General features: G+C 38.4%; 1 protein-coding gene across 1 annotated transcript; it reads left to right on the top strand.

Moving 5' to 3' along the window:
* Positions 1 to 977: 977 nt before the first annotated feature.
* LOC311212313 (protein zyg-11 homolog B) lies at positions 978 to 21,637 on the top strand. The gene is made up of 14 exons (XM_084291608.1): positions 978 to 1,041; positions 6,454 to 6,619; positions 8,629 to 9,383; positions 11,596 to 11,736; positions 12,579 to 12,755; positions 14,266 to 14,330; positions 15,023 to 15,122; positions 15,211 to 15,261; positions 15,851 to 16,012; positions 16,118 to 16,165; positions 16,774 to 16,971; positions 17,061 to 17,113; positions 17,744 to 17,841; positions 19,967 to 21,637. Exons 1-14 carry the CDS (start codon positions 1,039 to 1,041, stop codon positions 20,155 to 20,157), a joined length of 2,208 nt encoding a protein of 735 aa, XP_084147734.1. The 5' UTR covers positions 978 to 1,038; the 3' UTR covers positions 20,158 to 21,637.
* Positions 21,638 to 23,327: the final 1,690 nt, after the last annotated feature.

Below are 23,327 nucleotides of genomic sequence, written 5' to 3'. Positions count from 1 at the left end.
AGAAACTCTTGAGTTCAACTGGTTTAAATCCCTGAAGAGTCTGATCTCGCTGGGATTTTGTCTTTCCTATTGTTTTCCCTTTTCCTTTTGTCCTTTCTACAGTTCCTATAATAAATTCAGATGGAATGACAAAAAGAAGGTAAAGATATACAGTGATACTCAGGTTGAAGTGATTGAGTGAATTTGTCAAAATCCCAGTCTAAAGAATTGTGCCTGTAACTGACCTTTGCTGCGTAGTCCTTTAGCGGGTAAAGTTGCTTGATGTTTGCAAAATATTTTGTCATTTTTTAATGACAAATGTAAATTATTTTAGTAATTTCTCCTTAACGTTGATGTGTGTGGTGTTTTTCTGGTTTGCATACAAAGATAATGTACTAAAAATCAGTAATTCCTTAAAAGATTTAACAGTAAACTCTTTGTAATTTCATTTTAACTGGACAGAGCAATTGTATCACTGTGTATTCTGAAACAAAAAATAACTGTGTTCACTGAGTGTAAATACAGTAGTTTGTTGGAAAAGAGGCCTTCATCGCTGTTACTGTATCTGAAAGCCAAAATTATTTTGTATAAAAGCTGATGGCAAAGCTCCTCTCCAACTCCGAAGCAGGAAGCAAACCCTTTTGTGCTGGAGCAGCTCAGCCACAGTACCGAAAGACACGATTTAGGGCAGGAAACGTTTAATTGCAAGAGGCTGATCTCTGTGCAAAAGCATGGAGGTGAGGCTGAGCTCCAGCCTTGCTTTGTCCTCCGAAAACGAGCCCAGGGGAGGGTCAGGCAGGCCGGGCCAGCGCTTTTTGGCGAGTACCAGCCCCGGCCGCTGGCCCTGCCGTTCGCAGAGCCGAGCTGGGTGTCCTCTGCCCGCCGCGGCTGCTTTAAGGGAGGCGGGCCCGGAGCTGCATTCACTTCCAGGTCGGGGGGGGGAGCAAGTATCGGGAGGGGGGTGGAAAGGGAAGAAAAAAAAAAAAAAAAAAAAAAGAAGCAGCCGCAAGCTGCGGGACCCGGCTGGCTGGGCGCTCGCCTCCGGCACCCAGCGCCGCGATGGTGAGTGAGGGGCGCTGAGGGGAGGGCAGCGGGGCTGCCGTCTCTCTGTGGGGCAGGCGGGCTGCCCCGGGGTGCTGGCTGCCGGCGGCGGGGCGCTGAGGTGCCGGGATGGCCGGCGAGGGGCCGGGATGGCCGCCCGGCTCCCTCAGGCGGCCGCGGCCGTTGGCCGGAGCGGGGGCGAAGCCCCGGGCGCGAGCGGCTGCAGCCCCCGTCCCGCCCCGCCGCTGAGGGGCGCCGCCGGCAGCGGCCGTGACAGGGGGACCCGCGGCCGGCTCCAGGGGTCGGGCACGGCTCGGCCCGGCCCGGCTCGGCCCGACTTGGCCCGGTCCGGCTCTGCTGCAGCTGGCTGAGGGAGAAGGCAGCCCCTGTGTTACAGACAGGCCGTGCGTGGTGCTGCTCTCTGCTCAGGAGATGAGTGTGCATATTTGCTTCTGAGCCACCACCGGGAACCTCCTGGGCTGTCTGCTCTCATAGACCAGTTAACAAAAACATAACTTAAGCCCCTAAGCAAGCTTTTGATGTGTATTTTAAAAGTAGGCACCCCCTGTGTCTGTTGTTGCGTTCAGAGGACTGCGAGCCTCTTTCTTTGGGAGCTGGGTGCCCACATTTAAACCTGTGGCAAAACTCTGATTCATGGCGACTCCACGCACCTTTGTCGTCGTGCCGGCATTGTGCATCACCTGCATACCTTTGTTCCTTCCCATGCCACACTCACAGGCAGCGTTCATATCTTCTCGCACCTTTTGATCTGCGAGGCTAATAAGCAGGTTTTGCCTCCTCCTCCCAATATGCTTTTTTCCCCGCCAGCGTATTCTGGTAGCTGTTAGGTTCAAACTGAGGTGGTGTAGATACCTCTTAACATAAATAGCCCCACGAGATCTGCTAGTGCCTTGAAAATGGCATAACAGTTCCGTATTTTCGCTTGATGCTTCTCCTGATACCTTCTTTGGCTGCCTCGGGTTTCCTTGCGGTTAAGCGAACCCTTCAGGTTCTCTCCAGTCATTTCTAATTGATGAACTCATATCGGAAGTTCTTTATGTTAGTTTTCGAGTACATGGTCTTGTTATGTAGCTTTAATGTGGCACTATTTAATTTTAGATGCCTTGTGGCCTCTGCCAACTTTGTATCACTAGCAACTTTAATCAGTATGATCCCACTTGTGCCAGAGTAATTAATGAAAATAATAAATTTGAGTTTTGTGCATAATCATTCGGTGAGTCTGGCTAATAAATTGCCTAATTTTGTTTCATTCTGTTAATTTAAGTAGGATAATCCTAGAGTATTTTTCGAAGCATAAATCACTGAACCATCTGTTTATTTTTCACTGCCCTTATTAGTGCTCAGGAGAGTTCTGAGGAATGCTATTGAGCTGCTAGTATTTCTTGGTCGTTTTAAGCATGTTCCTTTTAAGAAAGTAAATCTTTAGGGCTAAAAACCAAGGCTCTGCTACCATTTATTGTCCTGCTAACATCTCGAGAGAAGTAATTGCTGCTATTTGAAAAGTCCCTTATCCTGTATGCCCAGCTCCTTCCTCGAGCTTTCAGGGAAGAAAAGCAGATGGGCCTGGCAGAGCATACAGTGACCTCTTGCACTTGAGTCTTGTCATACTGAGTCAGTAATTGGGTGCAAAAATTGGAGACTTAGAAATAGTTCTCCTGGAGCTGAAATTGTTGTCTGTCTTCCAAGGCTTTATATGGGTTTATTGAGGGAAAACTGATCAAAAGCTACCTGGGGGGCTGGGGAGAAGATTTGATTTTTAATGACTGAGACACAAAGCTAGAAAGAACTGGATCTTTCAGGCTGGAGTTGGTAGGATCATCACAATGCCTATAGTGAAAAAGGCCCACACAGCAGTGGGATTTAGTTTTCCTGCAAAGTTAGATTGCAATTACTGATGGAAAACATCAGTTAAATCTGTCTCTTTTTTGTTATCTTTGTATAAGCAGGTGATTGCATGGTGATGCTCTTCTGAAGGAACGGGATTTTGTTTGTATACTCACACTCAGTTAACTAATCTAGGCATAAAGTTGGGTTTAAGATTCTGTAATTTGTCCTAGGTACTTTAATATGTCCCTTTAAGGTCTTATTTTCTTTCTTAACTACGTTTTGAAATACAGAGGTAGATATAGTCTGGCAATAGTTAGTGTCAACACAATGAGTTTTTAAAAGAAAATATGGAGGACTGTGTTATTTGTGAGAACCTTTCCTCCTGCATTAGTGACATACACTATAAGCTGAACTAGGTAATGCCATATTAAGGGTGGGATTGCATTTCAGTCTGCTAGTGTATTGGATTACTGCTAGATGCCAATGGCCATGTGCTTTACTCTCCTTCCTTCACCTCTTTGTTTGTTTGGTTGTTTGCCTTGGTTTGATTAAGCACTTACAAAGTTAACTTTTTTTTTTTTTGTATTTTAAAAGAAATTATAAAGAAATGAGCATTAAAAATCTCATCCCAAATTATTCCATTACAGATACTATTCCATAAGCTAGTTGACTTTAGATGTGTCGCATTAGCTAAAACATATATTAATAAAAGGAATGAAGGCACCCAGCCTTGTGTCATGTAACACATCATCCTGTCTTTTGGAGACTTGTCTGGTCACTGAAGTAGTTTGATGGAATGAAAGAAACTGTTATGTATATGGGAACATCAGATGGTGAAGATAGCCATGAAAACGTCAAATCTACGTAGTAGAAGTTCTACTGAAATGGTTCTGAATGATCTTTACCAAGTACAGCAATCCTGAGCTGTGGTTGACACACATTTACAGCATTCAACTGAAGTATTTGAAATTGAAATAACCAGAAAGTGAAATGAACTGAAAAACAACTGCCAGGTTTGTTTTCAAGCTGACATTCAAAAGCATAACTAAAGAATGGAAACACTGAAATCCTACCCCTGTAGGTGTTCAAATACAACCGCAGGCTTTTATTATGAGCTCTTTAACTGGGCAATATTCTCTCAAAGTAAGAAGTTAAAAAAAGGAGTGCCACTTGCTCATGGGAAGGTTTGCAGGTTGCATTCAAGCTATTCTAGTTCAGTAGCAGACAGCCTAGGAAATCACTTTTATGGTGCATGTCAAGGGACTTAATTAGATGTAGGTAAAAATGTTTCTCCTGACTGTCCAGGTTACCTCTGGAGCCTTTGCTAGATGTGTTTGGTCAGTCTTTGTGCAACAAATTGAAGAAGTGTTATAAACATCTCCTGCAGCTGGCGGGAGGTTGATAGAAGTGGTGCTCTGCTGTTCCTAGTGTGACTGATCCCTGCTTGTGGATTTTGGCCCTTTATAGCTAGAGGGAAGTCCTTCATGGACTTTTAAAGTGATTATTTTGTTACAAAATAAATAAATAAAAAAACCACAATATCTCCAGGTTAGATTGGCTAGCTAGAGGTACAGGCTGAAAAAATAGCTTTCTGAGTCATATGCTAGCAGCCTATCTGCATGGCTAAAAATTCTCATCGGAGTTTGCTCACTGATATATGGAAGTGTTTTAGCTTTTCTGGCAGAAATTATGCAACAGTGCCAGAAGGAAAGAACAGAGCCTGTATTCTGGTTTTTGTCATGTTTAAGCATCAAATTAGAAGCATAAGAGCTAATGAGAGACAAGGCTGTCTTTGCTTAAGTGAGAATAATTCTCATTTGCTTTTGAATAAGGATTCTGATTTTTTGTTTGAATCAGCAGCTGTCTTATAAGTTCTGGCCATGTGTAGTAATTTCAGCTTAGAAAAAATATTTTCTTTATTCCTTTAAAAAAATGTATTATTTTAAAATAACCATTTTTTTTCCTCTCTAGAAGCATTTCAGGCATTATTGCACATTGTAAAGAAACAAAAGATGTTAACAACTCCAAATTCTGTCCCTCCTCTTCATATCAGTTTGTGGTGGGAGGCAGCCAAAATTGCTGTTTTCTGGTAATGAGGCAGCCAAAATTGCTGTTTTCTGGTAATGAGAGCAAGTCACATCACAAAATAACTCCTGTTTCTTCAACAATAATATTCAATAATCAAGTTGAGCAGAAGTTAAGCACTTAGTGAAATCAAATCAAAGGGGTGGAAGTTGCATGTCAAAAGCTGCAGCAAGAGCTTGTATTTGAATAATTTGGAGTTTTTAGTTCCCAAACCTGCACTTAAGTCTTCAGGAGCTATTAAACTGCAGTCTCTCTCTGTTGGCAGTTCATGATTCATTAAAGATAAGCTCCATTCCATCTGCACCCTAAATAGGTGCACCTTATTTTAGAAGATGCATTTCTGTCATTTTCTTTATATTTCTTCTACATAACCTTTTATCTATTCCTCTGCTTTTGCTATGAGAATATTAGGCAAATGAAGCAACAGAAGAGAAGTTAAATGAACTAGCAAAGAAAGGTGAAATTATCCAGAATATTCAGTATAAAAGGCAAGCTACAATTCTTCCTACAGATGAGATGTGGCAAGAGTTGATGCTGTTATTTTCAAAATTATCCGGGGGAGTATGTACCAGTCACTCAGCCTTCTTTTGTGTAGCGCTGTGGATGATTCACAGGGCTGCGACTCATTCTTTATGTTGATTAATCTGGGAGACTGAAAACAGTAAGCTATTATTAGGCGCTGAATAAATAACAATAAAAAACAACCAAAACCAACCAATAACAACAAAAAAAGTTGAGATTTTCATATATCAATATGCAATCTATCTCTGAAAGAAAATGTGAAGTTTATATTCTGCCTTGTCCCCATTGTACCCAATGTTCTCTATAGGTAATTTCTAGGTCCTTACCATTTTCCCCCTTTTTATGCTATCTTTTATCAGAAAGAATACCGCAATAGTTGTTACTTCATTGCAGCACAAAATTTGGATCTTTTTGAGTTCTCTTTTTTTTTGATTCGAAGCTTTAGCTGCACTTTTCAGTATCAGAAATTGCTCCTAACCATGCATGAGATTTATCTACATTTCTAATGTAATGATGTGGTAGACTTCTGAGGTGGGTAGGTTTAAATGGAAGATTAAAAGCAATTATATCAAGAAGTAACATTTGATTAAAGCAGTAGTTCTTTCAGTCTGTCTTGATCAATTAATTACCAGCAAATGTCAGAAATTCAAATTCTGTCTTCAGAAATTGGGAAAATACTTTTATTGCCCTGTGAACACAAGCAGGGATTAAGTACACTGGCTGTGGCTCTCAGGGTGACCGTGGGAGGAGGCTCCCCCCCAGTTTGGTAAGCCTGTTATTGTGTGCCCCAACTCACGAGTTTGCTGCGGCTCCAAGGGGAACATCTCATGTATAATATTTGCCTGTTCAAATGTGAGTCAGACTAACAAAAAATAATGATTTGCCTAAAAATAACGTTGTAGAGGAACGGTGGAGACATAGACAGCAAAAACGATTTGACTAAATCGCCTTTGTTTCATTGTGTTTTGCGTACAACAGGAGGAAGCTTCTCCCTACTCTTTGCTTGACATCTGTTTGAATTTCCTTACTGCCAACCTAGAGAAGTTCTGTACAGAAAGGCAAGATGGAACGCTGTGCCTGCAGGAGCCAGGAATGTTTCCTCAAGAAGTGGCTGATCGATTGCTGCAGACAATGGCATTTCATGGTAAAACAATTATTTGTGGGTCATCGGTGGAAAATATTTTACTGGAATGTGGCACTGTAGCTAGGGTGTGTTTTCTAGTAGAGTCTGATGTTGGAACTATTTAAAATGTGTTTCTTAATCTCTGAATAGAGAACTTCTGGTATTTTGGTTTTGCCACAGGTTCAGCTGGATGTTGCATAGCCGTATAGACGGTTCTGAATCAAAAGTCCTTTGTCTTGTATTTATGATTTTAATTGAATGTTCTTTTAAGTTAACATTGTTGAACAGATACTTTTAGCACTTTTGTTGCAGTGGAATTATTTGCTAAAAGGCAGTCAGTTTCAGGACTAGCGTAAGAAGGTATGAAAAGCACTTTGTGGTGTTCTTAGGTGTTAGTACAGGCCTAGTATATTCTGTCATGCTTTTGAAGAGAGACCTGCCATCTTGTTTGCTTGCTTTTAAACACGACAAAGGAAAATGTTAAGCAATAAAAGCTGTTAACAAAAGCTTCTTGGCATGAAGACAGTGAACATATAGAATACCCTAGAGGAGAGGCAGGAGACCCATTTCTGCAGACTTTAGAGATGAGACGTGACACTGGAAAAATTGCTTTAAGCACACCAAGAGCCCTCTTCCGTAGGAGCAGATGTGGCTGGCTGCCTTTGTGCAGATACTGGTGTTGTAGTTTTCTCCAGTTGTTGCCAGCTGTGTGTAGCAGAAGAGACGGTCCTAAATAATAATAAATGGGGTGTGGTAAAGGTAGGTCAGCAGGAGAGCCTGACTTGATCCTTAATTACAAAGATTAGCAAAAATTACTAAGTAATTTAGTTATACTTGAACCAAATTATATTTATTTATTGCACTTTATTTTATTCCTGAGTACAAATTGTCTCATATTATATGTTTGCTTTCTTTGCAAAAGATGCATGCTACCTAGTCTGCAAATCTTAATATTAATTTAACTTCATCACAGAGACAATTACTAGCTCCTGACTTAAATCTAGACAAACTGCAGTGGCAGTGATGCTTTTATTCAAATATATTGTGTTTTCAATTTCTTTACTATCTTCATTGTGCTTGAAGATGCAAGCCAGGGACATTGGCATTTTTAACTCTCTGGAGCGAAATTAGAAGGACGTGTACTTCCTAATTCTTCTGTGTGTATGCCTGTGTACCCATACCCTTCTCATAGGGCTTTTTATAAATTAGTAGTCGCTCTGTTGGTGAGACACAAATAAGATATTTTGGTGTTTTGGATGTATTTCAGATAATACTGTGCATGGAACTAAATTTTTCAGTTAGTGTTTTGTCAGTATGCAGCAGGAAAAGACTACTTACGCAGTCATCTTGCTACAGAGCAGAAGATGATTATCTCAAACAAGGCTATTGTATTTCCTTTTGTCATTGCTGTCTTTCTCTCCTTCCTACTCTTGTCCTCCTGTTTCTCCCCTTTGAAACACTTTCTAGGTTTCTTTCTCACATTTAGCTTGTTTCTGAGCAACACTCCTACCTTCTTCATGAAGGACATAAAATAACTTAATTAGCTTAGTATAGTGTATTGATCCTGCTTATGAATTCAGTCGAATGCTACAGTATTCAATTGAGTTAAAGCAAGATGGAAGTGGATCATTAATTGCTGGCACTATGTTGAGGTTAACAGAACTGTGGCCAGGGAAGAAAAACTTCAAAAAAATTTGAAATTTAGTTTTTAGCACGTTTCTAGTCAGTTACGGTGAGAAAATCCAGCAAAATGGAAGTTGTAGCCTGAATGTTTTCAAGTTTATTTTGTATGTTCTGTCTTCTGACCATCAGTACGTCTGAATTTAGCTGTCCTATTCTTTAACCTGAGATTATCCAAAAGTATAATCATGAAATGGAAGCTCAAAAAAAAAAAAGATCAGCAGCATAATGATCCGAGATATATCCTATTTTGCAATTAATCTCTGTTAACACTTCTTATTTGTTTCCCTTTGGGTTCTTAATAGTGGTGTACAACACTAGAAGCAAACACTAATGCTGTTTTCCAACAGGGCTTCTGAATGATGGAACTGTGGGCATCTTCCGAGGCAACCAGATGCGTTTGAAAAGAGCTTGTATACGCAAAGCCAAAATCTCTGCCGTGGCTTTCCGGAAAGCGTTCTGCCATCACAAGCTAGTAGAACTTGATGCTACTGGGGTAAACGCAGACATAACAATCACGGACATTATAAGCGGACTTGGCAGCAATAAATGGATCCAACAGAATCTTCAATGCCTTGTGCTGAACTCACTAACTCTTTCTTTGGAAGACCCATACGAGAGGTGCTTCAGTCAGCTGTCTGGGCTTCGTGCATTAAGTATTACCAATGTTCTGTTCTACAATGAGGACTTGGCAGATGTTGCATCACTCCCTAGGTTAGAAAGTCTGGATATATCCAACACCTCTGTTACTGACATAACAGCACTCCTCACCTGCAAAGACCGACTGAAATCTTTGACCATGCACCACCTGAAATGCTTGAAAATGACCACAACGCAGATTCTGGATGTTATAAGAGAACTAAAATATCTGAATCACCTTGATATTTCAGATGACAAACAGTTCACATCAGACATAGCACTTCGCTTACTGGAACAGAAAGATATCTTGCCTAACCTCGTGTCTCTGGACATTTCTGGAAGGAAGCATGTTACAGATAAGGCAGTAGAAGCATTTATCCAGCAACGGCCAACAATGCAGTTTGTAGGACTGCTAGCTACTGATGCCGGCTACTCAGAATTCCTAACAGGAGAAGGAAATCTAAAGGTTAAGTGGGAGAATTAATTTTGCTGAAAAATTAGAATGTTCAGGGAAAATAGACCTAATCATTTGTAATAAATACATGTAGGTGTTTCAGAAGGAGGCTGTAAGTTAGTATTTTAACCGTGAATTGTAATTAGTGACTTCATGTCAAATTCCTACTTAATTCTGGAACAGAAACTGCTAGATTTAAATAATTTATTGAGGAAAAAAAAAAAAAGGCATCTATTTTCTGTGCTGTTTTGGTGATTTAAACTACCAGACCTAAGAGCTGAACTAGGTCTAGTCTGAAGTCATTTACTGAAGTAATGTTCTCGGGTTTCCAGCCCGGTGTCTAGTATATGGCAGCAATATGTAAGAGGGAGAGTTACAATTTGCATAAACTTTGAGCAGTTCATGATTAACACAGCAGATACAATAAAACTTAATAACTGAGCTGCTGTTGTGTTCCATCACCTCTTCTATTTCCTGATTACAGTATTTCTGCCTACCTTGAAAGGTCTTTTGAAGGTCTTTAGAGGTCTTTTGAAGGTCATGAAAGGAAACTGCAGAGGGAATGAGGAAGAGTTTGCATAATGTGGCCATATGTCTCCTATGCAAGTTGATTTTTGCAATTCGATTAAAACAAAATAGAATGCCCTTGTCATATGCAAATGAAATAATACAGCAATGACAATTTTTTAATGATAATTTTTATTTGGAGCTTCTGACAATTGTTAATGGCCACTTCTCCTGAGTACCTGGTTGTCACAGCTGACAGCAGCATGTATGAATGTTGAAAGATTTGTTGGAGAAAGCAAGTTCCAACATGATCAGTGTATGGCATCAGGAAATGAAACCTCACATTTGGTAGTAAATAGTTCAATATAATCCTTAGAAATAGATAGTAACTATATAGAATGCGTGCTTCAGGTGACTGTGCTATGAAAAGGTACAGTCTTTTTCTTTTTTTTTTACTTTGTGACCTGGAATTCGTTAGTGACTGTACGGAACTATTCAGCTGTCTAGTCTTGATACTACTAAAGAATAATCAGGACATGGCCCTTGCGGAGTCAGTCAAAGTAAAATATTGTTATCTTTACAGCAGTCCTATAACATTTAGTTATAGAAAGTTCTTGAAAGATTAAACACTAGACAGACGTTGTAGTTGAAACCGTGAAGCTGAGTGGAATTCTTCATGCAGTGTATAACTGGCTGCAAAACGTGTCAGTAAATATGACTGCCCTGCTCTAGTTGGTAGGGAGCATAAACCAAAGTCCGAGATGGTATCACTTCTCTCAAGGCTGTAATATCTTCCTGGTCTAGCAAGTTATCAAAAATTTGGTTCCATGCGATACAAGATGCATGAAAAGTGACACTTTCATCTGTGAACGTTTGCTTTCCCATACGTGACAAATTAGGTAGAGCAAGTTCTGTGTGCTTTCCCAAAAATGAAAACCAAAAAACAGTGTTTGCAGCAGTGATTCTAAAAGTAGTAGGACTGAGGAACAAGCCTACAGTTAGTTACACAACATGCAGAAACGAAGTAGGTTGAATACAGTAAAATGGAAGATGCAGTAGGTTGGGAAAAATTTGCAGCTAGTTGCTGATTTAGTACTCTAAACTTAATCTTGTATTAGTCAACAGTCAGCAGCTTCTAATGCACTATTATAACATAAATTACTTTAGTGTTAGCAGACTTTAAATCCATGTTAAAACTTTATAAGAATGTTTTCTTTTGCAGTGCATATGAGTTAGTTCTTTAATACAGTGCTGGAAAGGTATTGCTACAGATCTATCTTGTAGCAATCCTGGTGTAGACAATAAGTGGAAATATTTATTGGCAGAGCTAGAACCCTGAGCAAAAAATATCAGCCAAAATATATTTGTCAATGTATTTGACAAAGCACTCAGTTCCATATACTGCTTTTAGGCATTTGCTGTTTCATAAGCAATTTTTGTTAGTCACAAAGTGCAAGTTTTACTTAGTGGTTTTATATGGATGTGCTTATAATGGTGTCTGAAACCTAATTCTGTCTTATAAAGGGGATTCTTTACAAAGAATGTTTGAAGATCACGTAGTTCTGGATTAATTTGGGCAGATAATGTAATCATTTGCTTACTGAAGGCTTTGGCTGAAATATCAGCACTTTTGAAACTGCGGCTTTGCAATTTTGTGAACAAAGTTCTTAAAGTAAATGATGGTATCTTGAACTAAAGATTATTCCTCTGTTCATAGGTGTCAGGAGAAGCAAATGAGACTCAGATTTCTGAAGCACTGAAGCGTTACAGTGAACGGGCCTTCTTTGTGAGAGAAGCACTCTTTCATTTATTCAGCTTGACACATGTGATGGAAAAAACAAAGCCTGAAATTTTAAAGGTAAAATAATGTAGTCTTGATGAGAAGGTCTTGCATCCTTCCTTAAACTGATTGTAAGGAGGCCATTCCCAAAACCTTGTTAAAAAATCGTTTTAAACTTTTACACTTTCATTGTGATTTTTAAGGCTAAAATTTTAATGATGGATGAAAATTAATAATGATTTAATGATGGAGATGATGCCCTAGTAGCATTTTATGTTATCTAAGATTGATCTGCGCTAATTTAGTGTCTAAATTTATTAGCATCTAAATTGTTTTTCTACAATTACCTGAAGGGAAGATGCGGTGAGGAGGGTGTCAGTCCCTTTTTTTTCAGGTGACAAGTGATAGGGCATGAGGAAACGCTCTCAAGTTGCATCAGGGGAGGTTTAGGCTGGGCATGAGGAAGACTTTCTTCACAGAGAGGGTGGTTAAACATTGGAACGGGCTGCCAAGGGAAGTGGTGGTAATACCCCCATCCCTGGATGTATTTAAGAGACGTGTGGACGTGGCACTAGGGGACATGGTTTAGTGATTGGACTTGGTAGGTCAGATTGATGGTTGGACTTGGTGATCTTGAAGGTCTTTCCCAACTTAGATGATTCTGCAACTCTGTGATCTCTGAGGGGCTGCTGCAGACAGTGCAAAAGGACTTGGAGAAATAGAAGTTGTCAGCTTTCAGTCACTGAGCAGAAGGAAATGTTCTTTCTGAAAATTAAAATCATACCAGATGAGGTTTTTGACTTAGGTAAAGAGGAGGCAGAAGTTAGTCATTGTCGTGGCCTGAAGCAACAGTGGATTGCTCTTGAGGTATGTGCACAAACGTGTATGTAAGTAATGTGAGTAAAACTCTTGCATTTCAGCTTGTGGTTATTGGAATGAGAAATCACCCCCTGAATTTACCTGTGCAGTTAGCAGCAAGTGCATGTGTCTTTAACCTAACCAAGCAAGACTTAGCAGCAGGCATGCCTGTGCGACTTCTGGCTGATGTCACTCACTTGCTCCTGAAGGCCATGGAACATTTCCCAAATCATCAACAGGTAAAAGATGAATTTTCCTTATTTTCTGTAGCTTTCTCTGTGTTGTGGATCTTAAGAGAGATTTCTCCACATCTCATGACCTCAAGAGCAGCTGTAAGCAAGTACTCATACAGCTACATTTGTGCAGGATTTAAGTAAATATTATTTCCTTTTGTGCTTCCTGCCCTATGGGACTGGAGTTAGCAGAATCAATGTTACCATAATGTGGCTTCTTAAAAAGACTTTAATGAAATTAAACTTGCAAATGAAGTAGAAAATACTGTTGGGTGAGTTGGTTGCCATTAGAGGTGATCTTGCTGAGAAGAGTGAATTTTTCAGTGCATGTGGCAAAATGGAAACCAAGAGGTGGTGTTGGGTATCTGACAAAACTACGATTCTTACCCTAATGAAACCATTATCAGGCAAGATTAAGCAGAAATGCATAGTGATTATATTGTCCTATCTTAAAAACAAACATCTCTTTGGGCATGTGGATACAAATTATTTCCTTACAATTATTTAAAGGTTTTTGTTTGATTAAAAAATGGCTGATGTGTTGAAGGATCACACTTCCTTCAAAGAATCAACATGGAATCCTTTGTCTCTAGTTAATAAGCAAGGTTCTGAGTGATCTGCAGTGTGGCTGGAGTTGTCTGAGAGTTTTATCGTTGATCAAGCTACTGTTAACAATAACATAGCATGCTATATTGCTAGCTTTAGGAAAAGGCTCATCTGTTTGGGCAGTGTTGAATGACATAGTGACACTTGGCCAAAAACAAAGTATTGAAAACATTAATTTTTAAGGTTAAATAATAGGAGGTAAATGAGCCTTCATTTGGTATCTTGCATGAGGTTTCCCTATATATCTACAGTTATAGCTACAGTTATATATATGTCCTACCAAATGTTCTGATCAGTGTCTAAAAGTATCATGGTTTTTGCTGTTGTTGTTGTTGTTTTTGTAGTGTTTTATTTATTTATTTTTTCCTACTTTAACATTCAACTTTAATGGGGTTTGAATATTCAGCTGGCCCTCCTTCTTCTCTATTTGATATATAGGTCTGAAGAAAAATATAGCGTTTTCAGAACTGCTTAATTCATTTTGCTTGTGCATAAACTTATATTTAAGAGGAAAGAGATTTATTCAGGTGCAAAGTTATCAGTCTGCTGTCTGTGTTGGTATATTTGCCTGCCTTTTGATTTGTTATTGACCTAACTTGAAGGAGACATCTTTAGCAAGCCTGTACATGAGATATTAATCAACAGTAAGAAGATGGCTGTAAAGCTTTAAATCAAACTTCTTCCTTATTATTTGGTTAAAGATTAGAATCAAAGCCCAAACAGAGTTCTTTGGTATCTTCTCAGTGAGGAGGGTGTTTGCCCCATCGTGAAGGAATAATTTAACCCTAAAGTTCCTTTTTTCCTTTCTCAAACTGACTCATTTTGCTTATGGAAATATGTTTAATGATTCATAGCAAGAAGGTATTCTCAAACATGTCTCTCTGAAATCATTCTTTTTCATTTCTTATAGCTGCAAAAGAATTGCCTTCTTTCACTGTGCAGTGACAGAATACTTCAGGATGTTCCATTTAACAGGCAAGTTTTATGTCAGTTAAAATGAGCTGTAGCATTGCAGAATATATATATATATTTTTTAATACTAAGGTATGTTTATGATTTTTTGGTCTTTGGAAAATTATGGCTGCTCTAGAGGCTTGATGATCACAGGGTTTGTTTCTGGTCTCAGTTTGCTCAGTTTAAATCTTTCTAACATGTTAATTCATGTGGCCTGTGGTATTTTGGGCTAGTAATCCATAATAGTTTTGATTGTAGGTCAGTAATAAAAAGTTCTGGTATGCAGGTATTTTTTGCTTCACCTGGATAGGTCTACCACTAATCATGTAAGAGAAGTCAGAATTTCTCTGGGGGACTATGGAATTGCTTTTTGCAGAGACTTTTCTACTTGGATGCTTTGCTAAAAGCTTTTGAAGTATGTTGGTCTGCTGTTTCAGAATATTGTGTCAAATTTTTCTTCCTTCTTTGGAAGCAATTCCCGTGCACTTCGATGTATAATTAGAAGTAAGATATCCTAAGCAAACAGCTTGACGCTGTGTGAGGTTCATGCAATACATGTAATTTCCTGATGTATTTCAACCTTTTTGATACAAGGCACACGTCTGGTTTCTTTGGTCTTGCATGCATTTATATCTGAAGTGTCTTCTGTGTACATCTTTCTTTTGGTAAGACTTACAAGACTTGGGAAAACAAAACTTATGTTTAACTTTCAGATTTGAAGCTGCCAAACTTGTTATGCAGTGGCTGTGTAATCATGAAGATCAAAACATGCAAAGGATGGCTGTAGCCATAATTTCCATTCTTGCTGCAAAGGTACAAAATTTAAACTTTGAAATGATCAGATAGTATTTCTAAAGTATATTTTAAAAAAAGTGTTGATGATGGTTTTATTCATTTATAGCTTTCAACAGAGCAAACAGCCCAACTTGGTGCAGAGCTCTTCATTGTTAGGGTAAGTCAAATACTTTCTTGACAGTCAAAAATACCATCCTCTTGAGCTATGCATGCTGACAGTATTCCTAAAGATATAAAACAAAAACAAGTAGATAGAATTCTAAGAACACATTAACCTGTATTCATCTGCAAGTTCTTTGGAACAGAAAAGGCTAGAGAATTTGCTGGAGATGGTATCATGCGCAATGGTTATGAGACGTAATAGCATAGATGAAAAGCCAAACTGGGAAAACGTGATACAGTTGATATGAAGTAAGATAGCAATAAATTCTTGGCTTCAAATTAATTCTATAAGCCTAAAGATCCTTGAAAAGAATATTTGAAGTAAGTTGTTAGTGCTGTCAATGTCCATCAGTAATCGTACTACACATGCAATTATGGTGAAAACAGGAATTACTCAACCAGGCAATCATATTCAAAAGGGGGAAAAAAGGTTTAATAGCAATTCTATTTTCTGTAGTTTGGGTCTTTTTTCTGCTTATAAACGCAGTTTGCATTACCCAAGTCTGCACAGAAACAAGCAGAGGAGCCCATATGTTTTTTGATATACAGTCATAACTAGGATTTCCTTTTGTTTGTTTTTCCAGCAACTTTTACAAATAGTTAAGCAGAAAACAAATCAGAATCTTGTAGATACTACCCTCAAGTTCACACTGAGTGCACTTTGGAACCTCACGGATGAATCTCCAACAACGTGTCGGCACTTCATTGAAAATCAAGGACTAGAACTATTCATGAGAGTCTTAGAGGTGAGTAGTACAGTTCCCTGTGGATTGTCAGCCAAGGTTTATAATTAAAATTGTTTCAGTAATAAGCATAAACAGTTACATATAGTTTCTTTCTTTTTTCCACAGTCTTTTCCATCGGAATCATCCATTCAACAGAAAGTTCTTGGACTTCTGGTAAGATAAACAAAAAGTCTGAAATCTGTATTGTTAAAATTTGATCCTTTTTTCTCCCCATGTTAACCTGAAAATTTGCCTAATGTTTTTACATTCATTTAATCTTGATATTGTTCATTACTCACAATTGACATTGTTTCAGACTTCTGTCAGTTCTTCAAAAACACTGATTGTATTGAAATTGATGGTTACAGTAATCAAAAAAGCTTTTATGAAAGGGCAGTGAGCAAGGCTTCAGATATGTCTAAATGCAAAAATTAATTGGAAATGAATGGAATTCAGCATTGTGCACCTGGTGAAGTTTACTGAAATTGGCTGTGTTTGAGAAATGTTAAAAATAGCTTTTAAATTAGTGTAATCTGAATGTTATTAGCCCAAAATTACTTATGAGAAAACTTCTGTATTTTAAGGCAAATTTGTGCATTAAACTGGAAAAGTTTTAAAAACAGAAGTAGCATCTTGGTATCTGACTGTGCCCTGAACATATGAAGATATCATCCTGGTGTTTATGTGTTTACTTACACTACGTAGTTCAAATTCATATGTTCATCTCCCTGATAATACTTTCTTTTTTTTTTCCTTCCCCTCTCTGTTTCCCTCCCCTCCAGAACAATATAGCAGAAGTTAAAGAACTCCATTCTGAATTAATGTGGAAGGACTTTATAGACCACATCAGTAAATTATTGCACAGCGTGGAGGTGGAAGTCAGCTATTTTGCAGCAGGGATTATTGCTCATTTAATATCTCGAGGAGAGCAAGCCTGGACATTAAGTCGCAGCCAGAGGACCTCTCTCCTTGAACAACTGGTACTAAAATCACAGTGCAGTTTATCATGCTCTTCTATTTTTGTATGTTTGTATTTAACATTGACAGTTCTTTGTTCTGTACTGTGCAGCATTCTGCCATTTTGAACTGGCCGACCCCAGAGTGTGAGATGGTGGCTTACAGGTAACAATTGTCTTGATTTAGACTTTGGTAAATACAGTAGAACTGAACTAAATTTAAAACTTGTTCCTGAAGCAGAGTGAGCTGCTAGCCAGATGTGGTTTTGTCCAGCAGAAAAATGCCTATCAGCTCAAACATGCAAACATTACACAGCATGCTGGTTTTCCCTTTGTGACCAAAGAAGGATAGGGACTCCTGTGAAAGATCAATGTAATATTGTTCTGTCTGAATTTCTATTAAAGATGCTTGCATCCATGTCTAAAAGACTTAAATGCAAAGATTAACCGGTAAGATTGTATTGGCATGCACTGGGTTAGCACTCTCTGCCCTAGATAAAGGGACTTGAGGCCAAAAATTGCAATTAGATAATTACTGTCCATTTAATCATTATTTCCACTGTTTAATCATCATTTCTGCTATCTATATTTTTGCTGGTTATTGTGTTAAACATCAAAAAGTAGTCACCTTTTGCATCTAAAACTCCAGTTTATCGAATGTCTGTCCCAGTTATATTTGTCAATGAATGAGTAGACAACATGAGATCTATGAAGAAGCAGTATCTGGTAGCAAAGTGAGATGTTGATTGAGATGCTGCAATCTCTTTCTCTTTTTTTTTTTTTTTTTTTTTAATAGGTCTTTTAATCCATTTTTTCCATTACTTGGCTGTTTCATGACACCTGGTGTCCAGTTATGGGCGGTGTGGGCCATGCAGCACGTCTGCAGCAAAAATCGTACGTATTAAGATAAAATTACCCTTAAAATTGTTATTTCCTAGTATATTAATCGCTAGCATGAAGTGGAAATAATAGGAATTCCTATGATCTTAATTCCTGATACTTTGGAGAAACTACACTGAGGCTTTTACTAAATGGGGCAGGAAAATAAAATTATAAAAGCTCTATAAATCAATTCTATTTAACAGAATTTTACTGTCAAATGTACAGTATTAATTCCAGAATGTAGACATGTTAAGATTAACTAAATTTGCAGCTTGCACAGGTATTTTTATTCAGAAATGTCATTATTAGTAATGGGCAACAAACTACTTCAAAATTAGAGAACAAGGATTACAGCAGGTAGCTATCTCTTACCATAAGAACAGAAGTTTTAGGTAATCCTAGTCCCTAATCGCCTTTTTGCAATAACTTGCTGTTACATGAAGGACTGTTTCTTAATCTGCTTTTTCCATCTGCAAAATGAGAACACCAGCATCTTCTTTTTAAAATGCTTTGGTAGTAGTACATAATGAAATGCACAAGCATTGGGGAAGGAAATAAGTCCCCTGAGCATACCTAAAGGGTGTAAGGCTGGACAAACCTTCCTGACTTTTTAATGACTTTAAAAAATATATAAATGTAGATTACACAAGTATGTATATTTTCATTAACTTCTACCATGTATAAAGCAGCTTTCCTATGCAGTATTAAAAATATTTTCTGTGCCAGTGTTTTAATCTTCCTGACAGCAGTATCTCTATGCTTGTTTATCCCTGTCCCATAAATCACTGTTTCTGCAGTGAAAATGCATCTATTCAGGACCAAGCAATAATAACATGGCATGATATATAACTGCACATAAAACATGTTTTTTTTCTGCTCTTCATAGAGCTCAAAACTGTAATGAGACATTGTTCTTAGGGTATTCTGTCCTGAGGCCCATAAGGACTTTTCCTATGTTGAAGTAGGACTGTTCTGACAAAGCCGTTTTAGTCATCAGACTTCGAATAACAATTTTTCATTATGACACCTTAATCCTGTCTTAATGAAATTAAAGCAAGCTTTCTTCCCCCCTTTGTGCCTCAGCTCTGTTAGCTTGGTACAGTCTTATTTGTTCTATTTATTTTTAGTGTTTATTTTGTGCTGCCCTAACCTCTGAGCTTTCAACATGCCACAGAGGTCTGTACTGACAGTGAGTAACTGCACTGTAGAATGCAAAGGCTGTGAATAACTGGATGACATATGCCTGATTTGAGATCAAAAAAATATAGCCCTGATATATTTATATATGTATATCCTGAAGTTTAGTTCTGATGGCAATTGGTGCCAGAAGATTCTGGAGAAAGTTGCAGAGAAACCAAATGCTTGTTAACAAATGTAATAATCTAAACTGAGGGAAAAAATATTTCATTCTGAAATATGAAGATTTATATTAGGAAAATTCTTAAGCTTGGCACCACGATGACGTTTTGTCCTGGAATGGAGATGCATTTTATTTTGCTCTCCTCTTTTATGTGGGAATGAAAAGTAGTCTGGAATTAATGGCATTAATTTTTTTTTCTCCTTTTGCTGTTTCACACCTCAATGAGCTAACTTACATAAAATATTAGTAGTGCTGCAGCAAATGTGATCCCCAGTGAAAAGTTTAGTATCAGCATTTAAACAGGTCAGGTGTTGCATCACTTAGATGAACAGTGAAGGTAAGCACATCTGCTCTCATGCCCTGTGGACTGCATTACAGTCACTGTGACCTTTTTGTGACAGCTTCTGAAGCTTGTGTGTTATGTTACAGCTGTGGCTCTTTTTATAGCTGATCTCTGCATGTGATAACACTGCAATTGATGTAGACTTTTAAAAAGCAGTAACAAAAAAGGAAATAAAAGTGTAATTTTATCTTGAAAAGGCTTTCATAGCAACTTATCCTAGTTAAACTATTTTCTATACTAGTCAATGTAAGTAGCATTTGGCAAAATGTTTTCAAAGGGCCTGTTTCTTATTCACTCTACAAGACTTCAGGAAGTGTCTGAAATGCTGCCTGTCTCATAGGAGATGAAAGTGGATTTGAATCAGTGTTTACAATACCTGCTACTTCTACCCTAGATACATTTTTTTGGATTACCTTTTTTTTATCTTATTACAGCTACCAGGTACTGCAGCATGTTAATTGAAGAAGGTGGCTTACAGCACTTATACAACATCAAGGAAAACGTCCAGACTGATCCACATGTCCAGAGGATTGCTATTGCCATCCTAGATAGTTTGGAAAAGCACATTATGCGTCACGGGAGACCACCTCCATGTAGAAAACAGCAACAAAATAAACCCAACTGAAAGCTGCAGGTATAAGAGTGTAAAGTATTGTCTCTGTAATAATCCTTTCTGATGTGTGTGTAGTTGGAGTAACTTGTAATATAGTGGTCACCATTAAAGTGATTTGCCGATAATTGTGGTACCCAGAACCATGTATGGTAACCTTTGGTGAATGTCAACTTTAATGGCAACCGCATATGCAACTTGTAAAGGGTCACTGCTTGAGCTGGTCATACCTGTAGGATTACTGCTGGCTACAAAGAGATGGGACTCAAACAGATCAATAGATCAATGTGCACATCTGGAGGAATAAAAATAAAAATAAAAAAAAAAAAAAAGGACTTATAGGAATATCTTGTATTGCGACTTCTGGGACAGAAAGCTACTTCATCCCTATGATTGCTGTTTATAAAACTGGTTACCAGTTCGGTGTTTGAATAGAGCTGTGTGTGGTTGTGATATTCAACACTTTTACAGATTACAAAAGTACCTGCATGCAAGTTACAAATGAGACTTGTAATTAAGGCGACCAAAATGTCCACCGTCTCATAATCCTTCTAAACACAAGTGGGGACTTCAGCTTCCTTTTCCTTTTGCCTGCAAGCTGTGTTCTTTTGTTTTCCTTGCTGCTAGAACAATGCCTTTTTTGCAGTTGAGCTCTCCTGAGTCCTTTGTGCTCTCAGTAAAGCTGAGATCAGAACTGCATCAGGGAAAGTGGAAACTCACTAAAATAAAGCAATAGAAACAAGTTTGATAGGAACCACAATTCTAAAAGAATGAGCTAAGCTTGAGATTTTAAACTTGATAACATGAAGGGGATTTTGCTGTTGTTTGACTACTTTTGGTTGTGTGTGGGATCTTTCTTTTCTTTTTGGAAGACTGGTAGGGAGAGAGAAGGCTTGTAAGAGCAAAGTACTGGCCTGCCCTCATCACGAGGGGAATCGCGTGTTGAAATAGGAGGCCCAGGATATTTGGTCACCTTATTTATAAGAGACTAATGATTGCTCTGTTGTTTTCTGTAAATATTCTGTCAGTATTGTGCAGTGAATAATATTTCCAAGTCATCACAGTGCAAAATATTGCCTAATGTTCTATGTAAACCCTGTGTCAATTGCATTGTTCTGTGAAGTGTGAAATTTTACATAAAGATGCTAATTGTAACAACTTACTTCTTCCTTGGTTACCTGTGGGTTTCAAATGATGTGTTGAATGAAACGTATTGCACAGCATATGGATGCCTGATAAAATACAAGTGATGGAAGCAAACTGCATGTTGGTTCAAATTCACTTTTATTTCAAGCATTGTTTCTATTTATCTGGTTACAGTCCACATTTCCATGAGAACTGACTGACATTCTTAGACTCTGCTGTAAATATATTGGTGATTCAGTTTAAAGAGAAAACTTATGTTTGGTAGCTTACTAGGAGGGATGGCTTCTTCAGGATGACCATATTTTACTATTTTTAACTCCTTCCCTTCCTCTCCCTCCCCAATTCTCATTCTGCAAATAAAAATATCACCTCTAATCTTCAGTAATCCAGTTATTGTGTTTTTCAGCAATTTCAAAATGGACTGATCCAGTAACTTTACCAGTATCATGTTGTGTAACTGCTGTTTGTGTGAAGGTATGATTTGGCTAGCATAATTTTCCTGTGTGTACCTGGTTATGTTAGTGTTTCCCTGATTCAGAAAGAAATGAAATTGATTGTAGCTTTGAATTGTGAAGGTGGTTTAAAACATGGAAAAAAGTGGCCTGCAAGCTTTTATCCACCACCCTTCTGAGGTCTCTGCTATGGGGCTTCTGCCGTGACAATTCCATTGTATGAAATGGCCCAGGCAGCCTGTCAGCACTGGTGTTAATGGAATGCGTATAAATCAGTTGGTACCACGAGAATTTAAGAAGAACGTAACAGTGTTGGGAAGAAGAGCTGTCATTTCCTAATAACAGGAGAACTTGGTGAAGCATCTTAACTAAAACGCTACTGCAATGTGCTGCACAAAATGAATGGGATGCTGGTACCGGTCCAGATGGTGAAGATCTTGTTTCATGAAATTCTGCAACCAGAGAGATTGTAGATGATTTTCCATATCCTTGTTTTGTTCCCACATGCTTCAGGCAAACAGTGAACAGAGCTTTCTTAAGCAGAAAAATATGAATGGCTACAAGGTGTAAACCTACTTAACTAACAATTTACTTGTGTGTACCACTAGAAGAAAGGTCTCTTCACATTGCTGGGCAGCTTCAGCAGTTCCTGCTAAGATACAATAATTCTGGAAGCAACTTCCAAACTCCTGTATTTCATCAGTGGCATTTGTCAACCTTTTTTGAAGGCTGAAGATAATGACTCTGCTTTACCTTTGCAGACCTTTACATAGGAAACCTGTACATGTGTGATCTGGTAAGGCTCCTTCATGTACAGTATTAAGGTTTTGGCACTAGTGAAGTTGTGATTTGATTCAAGACCATCGTGTTACAAAGTGGTGCCTGATCCTGATAGGGTAAACTGCATTTTGCAAGTATATGTTGATAACCTCTAATGTATTTGCTAAAAGCTTATTTCACTGTTAATTCACTCTTGCTTGAAGGCTGCAGTCCAGGAAAGTTGGAAGCTGTAGAGCTAAATTTTATGACATCTCTGAGTGCTGGAGAGCCTCTAAGAACATGGAGAAGGAAGCTTCATCTTCCAGTTGGGCAACAGAGAGGAAAAAAGCGATGGGAGAGAGGTAACATGCCTGAGATGTTTGGCATACACTAGCTGGTGGCCATGTGTACGTGCACATTCAGACTTTGCATGCTGATGTTTTGTGTGTTCTCAAGCATTGATACCAAACGGGTTCAGCTGAGTGGAGTAATAGCAGTGTTTTGTACTGATCATGACAGACTGGGGTTAAACACCATGCTTCTGTGGTAAGACTGCTTGCTCTGTCTGATTACTTGGAAGAGCATTGCTATGTGGTGGTTTTTACATCATTCTGTTAATGTTTAGATGCAGCATGTTTATGGGCATCTAAAGCCAGTTTCTTTCCTGTACACAAAATACCAACAAAAAACTGCAGTATAATTTGAAAACAAGGCTTTTATCTGCATGGTGAGTCTATGGCTGCTTTATTGTCTCTTAGTTCACAGAAGACTGAACAGAAAGAGGTTTTTTTTTGAACTCAGAGGAACAGGTCCTTCTATCTTTAAATC

The sequence above is a fragment of the Netta rufina genome (assembly GCF_964035555.1).
Source record: "Netta rufina genome assembly, chromosome: 8".
Taxonomy (NCBI): Eukaryota; Metazoa; Chordata; class Aves; order Anseriformes; family Anatidae; genus Netta; species Netta rufina.
Note: the sequence above shows the minus strand (reverse complement) of the source record. Positions and strands in the feature narration are given on the sequence as shown.

What these genes read in the sequence shown, in the direction of transcription:
- LOC311212313 (XM_084291608.1), top strand. An exon ending in CCTCTCTCCTTGAACAACTG is followed by an intron (nt 16,972 to 17,060) that starts GTACTAAAATCA and finishes TGTACTGTGCAG; the next exon opens with CATTCTGCCATTTTGAACTG. An exon ending in GCACGTCTGCAGCAAAAATC is followed by an intron (nt 17,842 to 19,966) that starts GTACGTATTAAG and finishes ATCTTATTACAG; the next exon opens with CTACCAGGTACTGCAGCATG.